The sequence below is a fragment of the Phascolarctos cinereus genome, unplaced genomic scaffold (genome assembly GCF_003287225.1).
Source record: "Phascolarctos cinereus isolate Bilbo 61053 unplaced genomic scaffold, phaCin_HiC Scaffold_9;HRSCAF=440, whole genome shotgun sequence".
Lineage (NCBI taxonomy): Eukaryota > Metazoa > Chordata > Mammalia > Diprotodontia > Phascolarctidae > Phascolarctos > Phascolarctos cinereus.
In genome coordinates this window covers 181245760-181259248 of record NW_027556402.1, presented here as the reverse complement: position 1 = coordinate 181259248, position 13489 = coordinate 181245760, and the positions used below count along the sequence as shown (strand labels likewise).

The window sequence follows — 13489 nt, the reverse complement described above, 5'->3', positions numbered from 1 at the left end:
ACACATGTACAGTTTGGGGTAGAAATACATCAAACTCATCAAGTAAACAAGTGGGCATAGGGAGAGGTTGTTAAGAAAATACTCCTTGATTCTCTCTTCTCTCTAGGTTTTCAGGACACCATTTTCTCCTGGTTTTCCTCCTACCTATCTGACCCTTCCTTCTCAATCTCCTTTATCCTCCTTCAGATCATGCCTTCTAACCTTAGGTTGTAATTGTTCTTCCTAACTTAAATTTCTGCCCTTGCTTTGGAAGTACTATTTCTAAACTATACATCGGTTTGATCATTTCATTTTCCTGCTTAGTAAAATCCAGTGGTTCCCTATTATGTCTAAGATCAAATATAAAATTTAATTAGGTATTTTAAAGCCCTTCAGAGCCTGGCTGCAATATACCTTTCCAGCCTTATTATGCTTTAGCCCCCTTCAGGTACTCTTAAATCCAGTTACACTGTGATTCAGCCATGACACACTATTTCTCACCCATCATTCATGCCTTTGTACAAGCTGTCCCCTGTCTGAAATATACTCACTCCACATACCTACCTCTTAGAATCCCAAGTTTTCTCTGACACTTAAAGATCATTTCCAAAGGAGACCTAGTCCACTCCTTCCTCGTCCAAAGGCCAGTGCTTCCACTTGAAATTACCTTGCATGTATTTTGTATCTACTTATATGTGTACATGGTGTTTCCTACGGAACTTAGAAGCTATTTGTGGGTAAAGGTTGTTTAATTTTTATCTTTGTGTCTCAAGTGCCTGAGGCACATGCTAAGTGCTAAATAAATGTTAAATTGATTCCCTCCTAAGTATATGTGCTTAATTTTGTTTTACATAGTATTACTGTAAATATTCTTATACATATATCTAAATTCTCTAAAGTGATTTTGTCCTATATTTTTGGACAGAGTAACCCAGCTAATAATTTGTTTTTGCTCAACTTTCTTTACAAGAGGGAAAAATTTATTTCAATAATTTTTCTTGTCAGTTGCATCCTTATCTTTTTATTATTTAGACTGTGTATTACTTAGTATACTTTTACTGTTTTCACTTTAAGTTAATAAAATATATAATTGATATATTTCTCACCAAGAACTAAAGATACTACCAATTACGATGTCTTTTTCATTTTTAATTACTAGAACATTCTTCCATATTTTGTAAACAGCATGGCTTCCTAAGTTTGATAATTTTACCCAAGATACAGTCACATTAACTATAAAAGCTAATGTAGTTCTTTTGCATCTTAAACTAGTTTATGTCTTATCAACTTGGATGGAAAATGCAGAATGTGTATCCTGGGGATAATAAAGACAATGTGGAGGGCAGGAGTAAAAGATGAGCACGGAAAAATAAAATAGCATCAGACCATAGTATTCCTTGAGTTCCAGGAAAAGGAATCTGAAATTTCCTCAGTAAACAAAAAGGGGGAAAAAAAGTCATCCAAGATTTTTTTTTAGTAGAAAAGTGATTTGACCAGATCTATGTATGACAAAGAGGAGACTGACAGTGGGCTAGAAAATGAACTAGCAGACAACAGAGGTGGGAAGACCTGCTAGGAGGTCACTGTAATGGTCTAAATGGGTGGCTAAACCTATATTAGGTGGTGGTAGTGGGAAGGAATAGATGTTAAATACTTGGGAGATAAAATGTTGGTGGCCTGATGAACTACGGTCTCCACTTTATGATTTAAAAAAAAAGAAACATTGTTAGCAATCTCTATATAGTAAGATTTGTTGCACATCAGGACCACTTCTAGCTCTGATGCTGCGTACCATGAATTTCTGGAATCTATTAAGTAGCACATAATTCTGTTTTCTTATCACTTCTACAAACAATATTGACATCAAGATCTATCACTGGGATGTTCTTTGCACAATGCCTTTTGCCAATGCCTTGTGGTTTACAACAATTTCTCTTGATTTTGCTATATTAATCTGATTGCTGTTAGATGAACTTTTGGGCTCTCTTCTTGACCATTTTAGGCTTTATGGCATAGCTCAGGGCAAGTATGTCACTGGCAGTACTGAAGTGGGGAAGAGGGGCTAAACATAAAAAGAGGGAGCTTGTATAAAAATATTCTTAAAAATCAAATATTCTCAACTGGTTGAGATTTAAATGCTATGTCATGTCAAAAACATCTGAATAATATTTTACATTTGCAACATCAGTTTAAATTTACTTGTTGACTAAAGAATCTGAGAATTTAAAATGTAGATTAGCTTATCAATGTAGTAGTAACCCATTTCATTTGTCTAGATAAGACTTGTGGTTACTCCAGGCTATTAGGTAAAAAGATACTGGATTTATTAGCCAGTGTTATGAATGGGCTCACCTTCCTTTGCAAATGATCTACAAAGTAGTCCAAGGGCTACTTCACTAACAAGCTCTGGGATCACAGATCTAGAGCTGCACAAAACCTCACAAACCATCTAATCAAATCTCATCATTTTACAGATTAAGAAAGGGAATTGTTGAAAGGTTAAGTGACTTGTCCAAGATTTCACAAGTAGTAAACGTCAGAAGTTAGATCTTTGTTTCAGAATCAAGGTTAGCCTTCAGCAATTCATGAGTTCAGGAGAAGTTTAAAGTCATATATCTAACAATCTATGTTGTATGTATGTGTACGTATGTACATACCTATGTATGCATGACCAGACCTATGGTTTTATTGGTTCAGGGAACTCTCATGGAGAAAACTTCCTTTACCAATGCAGATCAGTCTTACAGACGTGATCACATGGTCACATGTCCAGTATGTGTCAAGGGACAAGTACTTGAACCCTGGAATTCCTGACTATGAGGTACCCTCTCTAGTCACTATACCACACTGCCTCTTAACAATTATGTTATTGACAAATATTATGCTCATTTTACATATAAGGAATCGGATGCTCCAAAAGCACATGACACACTGCTAAGCATCTGGAAAGGACAGGTCTTCCTGAACTCTAAGTCTAATAGTACTCTAACCCATTCCTCAACAATGAATGCTCCTTCTCCTCTCCTCTCGGTCTCTTCTTTATGTCTCTTTCTTTTGAAAGAAAATTATTTAAATTTTACTACCAAAGTGAAAATTGAAACAATGTACAGTTGTTAAAAATAAACTTGCATAAAGAATCATAACTGGCATTTAGATAGTACTGTTAAGCTTGTGAAGCATTTTACATAAATGATTTTATTTAAGTCTCTCAACAACAATGCAACAGATAGGTACTACAAGTACTATCCCTATTTTACAGTCAAGGAAACTGAATCAGTAAGTTTATATTTTGTGCCCATGTTCACACAGCTAGGTAATATTCAGAGGCAAGATTCAAACTCCCAGGTTTGATTGAACTAAGTTCAAATCTAGTGCTATATTCATCTTTTGCTTACATAATATTTAACAGGATATATGAGCAATCAAAATCCACAAAATATCCCAAACTTTCTGTTTAGTTATTAGTTTCAGTCATTTCTACTAAATCTTTTGCTGACAAGTAGCAATTAACTTATTTGACTTTTTTCAACTCTCACTGCTCATCTCCTTCCCCACCCTCCCAATAATAACTAAATTAAATGGTCAGTCTGAAGGAAAATAGAAAGACTGACAAATGATTCAAAAAATGCATATCTAGAATATTGTTATGATATGAATAGTCATTAAAATTTTCATTGAGTCCAAATACCCATAGCACTCTTAGCAAATATGACAATCAAACCTTACTCTAAGCTCCTTACAAATTAATTCTTATCTATTCATCCTTAAAAATTCTCCCTTAGACATTTTCTATTTATAGATAATTGTTTGTTTTCCATTGTATTTTATGTTCTGAGCCTCAAAAGTGGGACAGAAATATTGAGCAAGCAATGTAAGGATTTTTTAAATCAAGTTCTAGTAACCGAACAAAGATGAGAAGGTAAGTTGCCAAATTCAATGAAATATTAATTAAATGCTACTATATGCAGGGAGATGAGAGTAAGTGGGATGCAATCATCAGATCGGGAACTGTATTATTATCCTCTTACGTTTACTATCCTCTTACACTTATTCTGTTTTAGCAAAGAGAAATGAAAAGACTGGTAGTTATTGGCATAAGAGTGGGAAAGAGAAGAATTACAAGACCTAAAGATAATAGTTCAAGTAACCTGTTGATCAACTCTTCTGAGTTACAAGCCCCTACCTATTACGAGGCCTGCCTTTGACACTGTGCCCCTAAGTTCCTGGCCACTTAAGCAGAGAAAAAAGCTACAAGGCTTTTGATATGATCAATGAGGACTATCTGCAAGATAATAAAAGCAAGAAACACAGATACCACAAGAGAACTAGTGTTGTATCCATTTCCAAAGTCACAAGTACCTCTGGAAAGATTCACAGAAGATCAAAAATGAATAGCTTTTGTATTAAAAAAAAACCATAAAAAAAACTTAAAAAGGAAGATTACCTCTTCAGTCATATTTTCTTTTTTTTTTTAAAGTTTAAGAATTACTGCCCTATATCCTCTTCCCTTCCTCCATAGCCTCATACACTGGAATGAAATGTTGTTGTATAGATGAACAAGGGTATAATCCAAAAATGCAAAACAAAAAATTGTACTGGCTAAAATAACAATCTTTGCTTTAACACCATTTCTTTGACTGTCACTACTAGTCACACACACACACACCCTAATATAAGAGGCAAATATTCTCCTTTCCTCCCCAAAAGGTAACTGCTTTGACATTTTTTCTATTAACTGTACTTTAAAATACAAGACCAAATGTTAAACTTCATAGTTCAATGGCTTAATGATGCTGATAAAGTTGAATATGGTATGTGTGTTTAAGGCTGTGGTAAACAAAGCATCTTGATTTGGGGAGACAAAGATAGAACTATGGAGAAATGTGGGGTACCTAAGAACAGTGCTCACTAAGTAAAGATAGTGGCATATTATATTTAAAGTTCTAAAGACTTACATTATTTGTCTTGACAAGTGGTACAGGCACAGTAGCAACTTTTGAAATGTCAAATTTCCTAAAATTCATATATAATTTTAAAGAAATTAGAGTGAAGATTGGCAGCATCTCAGTCTGAGTGCTTTTAATCTTTAAGTCCAGGCAAACAAAACAGTCAGCCAAAAGGAACATTTAATACCTTTGTCTTACTTAGCTCCTGCCAATTCAGAGAGTAAATACTCCTTTCAAGCAGGAATCTGACAACAAAATAAGAACATAAAAAAGTTCAGGGGAAAAAAATGAACAATTTAAAATTTTCAACTTCCTGCACACTCAAAGCAAAAATGCTAAGGCTGTAGATTTCCCTAGGACTTAACATATCTATTATTATATACTACATACCATTCTCTATTATATCTGGCTCTCAAATTATTAAAGTCATGGTAATTCAAATACTAGTTCAATTTCAATGCTAAATTATGGTCACTTTTATGAATTATTTCATGAATTAATAATAATGCAGCAGATTTAAAGGTGACTGGACTGTTAAGCAACTTTTCAACAATAAGGGAAAAAAGAACTTGTGTGCCTTTGGATGAACTGATGTGCAAGAATAAAAAAATGGTTCAGTTAGTCATAGTCAGTGAAATAGCAGACTAACAATTTCAGTTCTCTCAGATGACATATAGAATAACAGTATTTCATCCCACTTACTCTGGGGGAAGTGAGGGTAGTGGAAAGAGAACTTGGGTTCAAGTCTGGCCTCTGACATATAGTAGGTGCTAGGCAAGTCTCTTAATACCTCTCTACTACATGTAATGTGCAGAAAGTGCTGATTGGTATTGGTATATGGGGTTGGTCCTTCCAGGGGTGGGTAACCTGTGGCCTTCTAGGTCCTGAAGTGTGGCCCTTTGACAGAGTCCATACTTCACAGAACAAATCCTTTTATTAAGGTTTATTTATTCTTTGAATGAAATCGCACATTCAGATCCAGTCCCACTCTCTGGAGGCAACAATTAAATCAGATTTAGAATACACAAATGGCAGCCAGTGTATTAAAAGCACTGGTCTAAGATTCTAGAAACCTGGGTAGTGGTTCTAGTTCAGTCACTTACTGGCAGAACAACTTTGAATAAGTCACTTAAACTTGCTGAAGATGGAAAAGGAAAAAGCTGAAATCCTACAACTAACACGCCTTCCAAATCTAAAGTTTTATGATTCTGAAATTCCATAACTTAAAAGAATTGTTTTAAGGGCAGCAGCTTAGTTTAATTTAAATATATATAATATATACAAACACTGGACTGGAATTCAATAGACCTTGGTTCGAATTCTCCCTGCTACTTACTAGCTGGATGACTCTGGGCAAGCAACTTAACCTCTGTAAGCCTCTTTTTAGTTAGTTGTAAAATGGATATAATATTTGTACTGTCTCTCTAATGGGGTTATCATGAGGACGAAATGAGGTAATACATATAAAACCCTTTACAAAGATAAACAAAATCCACATAAACAAGAGATTATTATAAGACTACATGAAAACAATACTAAATGGTAAACCAAATGGTACATGTCCATTTCCTTATACTGCCTCCCCACCCCCCAAGAAGCTTAAGTTACGGTCTAGTGAAAATCTGAGGAAGACTAAATTCTACATTAACATTTCTGAGAACGTGGAGAAAAACTAAGCTCTATTGCTTTTCCCCAATTCTCTGCCAATACCTTTCTGTTCCTCTATTAGCCCCTTCCCGATTTTCCCAAATATCAAAATAACAAAATCATATCACTTCAATAATTCAAAAATATGAGTTCACTCCAAATCTCCCTCTACCTTTTACCAATGGATCCACAGTGTAGTGGATGTTCTCCCTGAGTTGTGGTGGTTTTAAAGTCATTAGTTGATGACTAAACGTCTGGTGATGACCCTCTCCAAAATTAGCTAGTCTAATTGTTGGATTACAATGATAATTCTCAATTTCACAGAACTTTAAGGCTTAAAAGATTGTCACTGCCATCAAGATCATAATAACGATCACATATGTTCTCGTTTACCCTCGAAATGACCAATATCTGTCTGGCTGAGGCACTCACGACTTGCCCAATGCTAACCTAGATGACAACTTCTAGAATTTAAATACTTCTTTAAAATAGCTAACAACAGCTTACAAAATCCACCAAAATTCTTCTGGTTTTAGCCGTTATGCGTATCACAGATGTGAACTAACTCCTCGGGGTTAGTTACTTCTAACAAAGTAGCTGTCAACCGTCAAGTGCAGGGCACGGAAAGGAAAAGAACCTGCAGCTGCAACATAGTAGCCACTCAAAGGGCGATACCCCGGAAAGGGGCTCCGAGGTCACTTAAATGTAACAGTTGCAATCATAACAATAACAACAGTAACAGCAGCGATGCCCTGCGGAGCTTTGGGAGCGCCCGGAGCTACTCGGCCCGCCAGTCTCGCCAGTCTCCCCACTCTCCCGGGTTCCAGCCCCGGGCCGTGCGTGACCTCTGCCCCAGTCCCCGGCCCAGTCCCGGCCGCCCGCCCGCCCTGCCTCGCGAGGCCCGCGGCTGTCGCCTCTCACCTGAGCGGCTCCTGCGCTTCTGCCGGTGCCGGTCACTCTCGTAGAAGCCCAGGGTCTCGGTAAGCTGGGGCGGCGGGGGCCCGTTGACGCCGCCGCTGCCGCCGCCGCCGGGCCCCGAGGAAAAGCGGAGGCTGCTGCCGCCGCCGGGGCCGGGGCCGCCTCCGGCCGGCAGCTGCTCCACCTCGCCGCGATTGTCCCGGTCCTTGCTGTCCCTGCCGCCGCCCGGGATGGCTGCGGCGCCGGCGGCCGTGTCGCCGACACCCGCCATGTTCGCCGCCTGAACACAACAAACTGTCCCCGACACCTCCTCCTCCTCCTCCTCCTCCTCCTCCCTCTCCTCTCCTCTCCTCTTCCTCTCTCTCCCTCCTTCTCCTCCTTCCCCTCCCTCTTCTCCTCCCCCTCCCTCTTCTCCCCTCCTCCTCCTCCCCCCGCCCTTCACTCCTGCCCGAGTCCCCCCGCCCTCACCCGAGGAGCCTTCCCCTTCGGGCGCCGCGGGCGCGAGCCTTTGGCGTCAACTGCCGCGCGACCCAACGCCTGCGCGTAGGAAGCCTTGGTCGCCGCCGCCGCCATTTTGTTCCGGGAGCGTCGCGTGTTCCGTAGAGCTGTCTTGCGGCCGGGCTTCTCTTCTTTCGAAAGCCTCCCTAGAGGATTAGAAAGAAGATCTGAAGTTTGTGGAAATGGAGTCGAGGGAGGAGCTCAGGCTTTGGGTCGTTGGCCCCTGAGGGGGACGTGAGCAAAGCGCGACCCCGGGGCAGGCGAGGAGCCTCGTCCCGACAGATCCGAACCTGACAGATCCCACGCCCGGCTGAGCGCCTGGTCAGCTCTCGAGGGTGGCTCGTGCCTCTGTCAGACCTCCATCGAGGTCCCCGCCCCCAGAGCCCCGGCTCCCTGCTGCAGGTGCCACCTTGCCTGATGATGCAGGTCCGTTTAGAGTTGGAAAGGGATCTTGGACATCATCAATCTGTCAGTCAGTCAACAAACACATTACATAGGCTAAGTGACTGGCTCGGCTAGGCGCGCTAGGATACAAACATAAAACAGCCCCTGCCTTACAGGAGCCTATTTACTTTACAGATAAGGAAAGAGGTTTCCCAAGAGGTGAAGTGACTTTATCTAAAGGCCAACCACGTAGAAAGTAACAGATACTGGATTTAAGTTTGGTCTTTTAAACACTAGAATGACCAGGAGCGTTCTTGGAGATATCTTTAAATTAAATTTAGGATTTTCTTGATTTCTTAGAAATATTGTTAAGTTTTGATGTTTCTACCCTTTCAACTCCCAACTGCACAGCACTGCTGCCTAGGCAGCTTGGTGGATAGAGTAGTGGGGCTGGCCTTAGGAAGACCCGAGTTCAAATATGACCTCCAGACACTAGCTGTGTGACCTTGGGCAAGTCATTTAACCTCTGCCTTAGTTTCCTCGTCTGTAAAATGGGGATAGTGATAGACCTATCTTTCAACGATTGTGAAGATCAACTGAGATAATATTTATAAAGCACTTTGCAAGGTAGCTGGCCATTAGTAGGCACTATATAAATGTTAGCTATTATTTTAGCCAAGACTTGAAACCCTTTGATTTCTTAGAGACAGCTAGCTGAAGTAGATAGACTTTAAATCCAGCCTAGACTTCCTAGCTGTGTGACTTTAACCACTTAAGTCACTTAACTTCTGTTTGCCTCAGTTTTTTCAATTGCAAAGTACCCACCCACCAGGGTTGATTAAAATGAGATTATAATTGTAAAGCACTTACAGTGCTTGGCACACAGGAAGCACTATATATATTTTAGCTATTATGCTACAGCACACTGCCCTTTGAAAACATAGCAAGACCCAACCCCATATCACAGAAAAGACTGGAATCTTAACTCAGATCACTTTAGATCTGCCGGGGTATCTACATTGCATTTAGTTACGCATCTATGTGTCTGATCTATATAAAAAAGTCAGCTTCTTGAGGTCAGGAATGGGTTTAGGCTTTTGTATCACAATACTATAGCTGTAATCACAAGCCTTTTCATTTTATATGAGGAAACACGCCTAGACAAGAGAAGGAACTTGTTCAAGGTTATAGTGACAAAGCTGAGGTCTCAGTCTGAAGTTTTCTAATTCAAGGCTAAAGCACTTTACACTGTATCACGATTAGGGTGCTGGTGGATTATTTGCTGTAGTTCAGTTCCCTCATCCAAGGACAAGTCATGGTAAAGTGCACAAGCTGTCAGGAAGTCTCACTGTAGGTTACCTGTACTATCTAACTTTTTGAGGAGTGGGTTGACAAAGCACAGTCACGACCTCACCTTCTTAGAATTACCCAGCAACTTTATCCAGAAATGACACCGTCTACCAGTATAGGATAGGGATTGGAAGTATTTCTTAAGTCACAGTCTTTGGAAGTTCCGTACTTGCCAATACATCAACAATAAGTTGTGTTTTAACCAACACATAAAGAACTATAAGGGTACAAGCAAATATGAAGGATAGCCTGAAGTTGTAGATATTAAAGATTATGTACCTCATAAGTAAAATTGAAGAATGTTAGTTAGCCTAGAAAGGAAGCAAATAAAAAGGTATAGTATTCTGGAGCCATTTGTAGCAGGGGCAAAAAGCCTTACATACCTTATTAGGCCTCGCTGCACATACAGCAAAACATAGAAACATACTTGAAATGATAAGTTCAGTAAGAGATAAATAATGCCCATTATAGTCTTTAAGTAGGAAAGTATGCAGTGGTTTAGAGCAATTTCCATCCAAAATGGTTAAAAAGAAAAAAAAAGGTTATTTTGGAAGGGTAGGGTAAGTCCTTACCTATTCAGAAAACTTAAGAATTTCTTGGTCTCCAATCATTCTAAATGTACTACATTTTTATATTCAGAATAATGGGAAGAATTTTTTTTAAGACTACACAGTACCTTCAATGACTAGCTTCTTGCGTATTTTTAGAATTAGATAGTTTATTTAGAGCTTGTAGGGAAATTAGAGGTCATCCAGAGCAATTCCTTTATTTTACATAGGAAAACACTGAACATGTTAGAGCATTGAGTCACATCTAATAAAATCAACTTTAAAGGGATAAATGGAAGACACACTTGAATACAAAAAAAAATCAGCTCCATAAACATAAGATGGAAGCATGGAGAACAATTCTGAAAGGCATCTGGGGGTTTAAGTGGACTGCAAGCTGAAGTGAGTCAGCAGTGTAATATGGCAGCCAAAAAAAATTGTGATCTTGGAGCTTCACTTCCAGGAACAGAGAGGTGATAATTGCATTGTATTCTGCCCTTGTCAGATGTCATCTGGAATATTTTTAGTTCTGAGTGCTATGGTTTAGTAGGAATATTGATAAGCTTGATAGTGTCCAGAAGAGGGCAATCAATCAATGAACATTAAGTGCCTACTAAGTGCTGGGGATACAGAGAAAGGCATATAATAGTTCCTGCTTTCTAGGAGATCATAGTTTAATCCATGAAGACAATACAAAAAAGAAGATGGGGGGGATGTAGAGGGAGATTACTCAGCTCCAGGGCATGAAGAAGGCCTTCACCTGGGATGGGAAACATCTGAGGAGGTGAAAGTTTCTGAACTGATTCCATCTTGTAGAATGTTGAATTTCTGGAGGTCATGAAGCTCAGGAAACAACTGAATGGGAAATGACGAAGTGGATTCCCTAGGTGCCCTCCTTAAGTGGTGGAAGATGTGGGAGGAGCTCTCCTGTACCTATCCATCTTCTCCAGTGGGAGGGAGAGAGAGGTCCCAGGGGCCGGGGTACTGAAGAAGTGTGAGTTTGGGAGTAAGGTAAAAGACCTTGAGTTTATGACATAAGGATTGGTTGAAATAACTGGGCAGCTTGAAAAAAAGACTGAGGGACATGGTAGCTGTATTCAGGTATTTGAAGGACCATCATGTGGTGGAAGGAAAGGCTAGTTTTGTTTGGCCCTAGAGAAGCAGGAGCAATAGATGGAATAAAAAAGAGAACAATTAAGTCTTGATGCTTCCTAACACTCAGAGCTGTCCAAAAGTGGAATTGCTTTTCCTGGAGGTAGTGGATTCCTCCTCCTTGGAGTTTTTCAGATAGGCTGAATAACTACTTGTTGTAGTTTCATGATTTGGCCTGTAGGACTACTCAGCACCTTCCAATTCTGAAATGTTGTGAAATTGGTTAAGAGGTGAAGAGATTTCCTGTAGATCACAGGGCTAAGTATAGAACTGAAATAATTGGTGAGGTTGTCTTCTTTCTAGTCAGCTCTTTCCATTTGTATACAGGCAGCTAGGATGATGTGGATGGATAATGTGGAACTTGGAGCCGAGAAAACCTGAGTTACAATTCTACCTCAAACATATATTTGCTGTGGCCCTAGATAAGTCACTTACCTTCTGTATGTCTCAGTTTTCTCATCTGTAAAATGAGGCAGTAGCACCTACCTCACAGGATTGTTGTGAGGGTCAAATTCATGAATGTATACATAGTGCTTTGCAAACTTGAAAGCACTGTATAAATGCTAGCTATTAAAAGTTGCTGGTCCTTAAAGGCCCTAAAACGTCTATCCTTTTGGTACCCAGAATAAGATTACGCTTTCACACTGCACAGGAGACTGAGAGAACCACAAGTGAACTCCATTTTAGGATGATAGGAACACAGATTCAAAGCTAATCGATCACTTGTAGATATGGCTACTCCCTAGAAGTTGTGACTTGCTCGAGGTCATAATCCAGTAAATAGAACAAGGATTTGTCATCAGGTCTTCTAACTTCAAATCCAGTGTTTATCACAATTATGCCATGTTTTAGAGAGGCAAAAGCAGCTTATTTTTAGCGCCTCTACAAAGAGATGTGACATATTACCTTGATTAAAGGTTCTTCCTCCCAGGCACATGCCAAAGCCATAAAAGTTCCTTGAAAGATGAAACAACAGAAGTAAGTTTTTAAAAATACGTTAGGCAACAAAGAATCAGAAACAGTTGATCTCAGTGTTCCATAAACCTGAAAACAAATTACCTGGAGAACTCCCTATTTGACAAGAATTACTTAGAAAATTGGAAAGCTATCTGGTGAAAATTAGGTTTACGACAACTTATACCGTAAAATATAGTAGATTCCAAATGGACATGTTACCTGGGTATTAAACATCATATTATAAAAAAATTAGAAGAGACCCAGATTAGATACTTTTCACAGTTATGGCTTGAGGATTAACAAAACAAGTTAACTGAGGTAATCACAAAACTAAATTTGATAATAATAGTAAGTGCTTAATAAATTCTTCATTCATTCAAAATAACTTCCCTGGAATCTCTTTACCTCCCAGACATACCATCCTGTACTCCCACTGTCTGTCATGCTGCTACACATGTATCCTTCCCTGACACAAATATTCTGTGTCTTTCTCTGGGAACAGAAACCAACTCTGCTTTTGCATTCAAAGAAATGTCAGTCACTTGTTCAAACCTTCATTGACCATCCTTGTGACGGCCCAGACCAAAAGACCTATTCATCTGTGTTTTCTTCCTCTTTAAAATGTAAGCTCCTAGAAGACAGAGGTTGTTTAACTTTTTATATATTTATCTGCAAGAATTAGCCAAGTTCCTGGCTTATTAAAATACTTTTTCATTCATTCATAATCTTGATTACATAAAATAGAAAAGCTTTACACAAACAAATTACTGCAATTAGGATAAGAATAGGGCAGCTAGGAGGCACAGTGGATAGGACACCAGGCTTAGAGCTGGGAAGTCATCTTTCTGAATTTTAAGTCTAGCCTCAGACACCTCCTAGCTGTGTGACCCTAAGCAAGTCACTTTACCCTGTTTGCCTCAGTTTCCTCATCTGTAAAACAAGCTGGAGGAGGAAATGGCAAACCACTATCTTTGCCAAGAAAACCCAAATGGGGTCATGAAGAGTCAGACACAACTGAAAAAAAAATAACTGAGCAACAACGGAATAAAAATGGAATTGGTCATTTGGGAATTAATCTGTCATATTTCTGAAAAGATATCCAAGATATCC

At 39.4% G+C, this 13489-nt stretch overlaps 1 protein-coding gene across 1 annotated transcript in view; it reads right to left on the bottom strand.

The window, feature by feature from the left end:
- TAPT1 (transmembrane anterior posterior transformation 1) overlaps nt 1-8264 on the bottom strand; it is a 90489-nt gene extending 82225 nt beyond the window's left edge. The window contains exons 1-2 of the mRNA XM_020992882.2: nt 7959-8264; nt 7494-7770 (exon numbers count right to left, since the gene is read on the bottom strand). Coding sequence (XP_020848541.2) covers nt 7494-7770; nt 7959-8063 — 382 coding nt within the window. The 5' untranslated portion in view covers nt 8064-8264. The remainder of the gene's footprint in view (nt 1-7493; nt 7771-7958) is intronic.
- Between the last annotated feature and the right edge of the window lie 5225 nt (nt 8265-13489).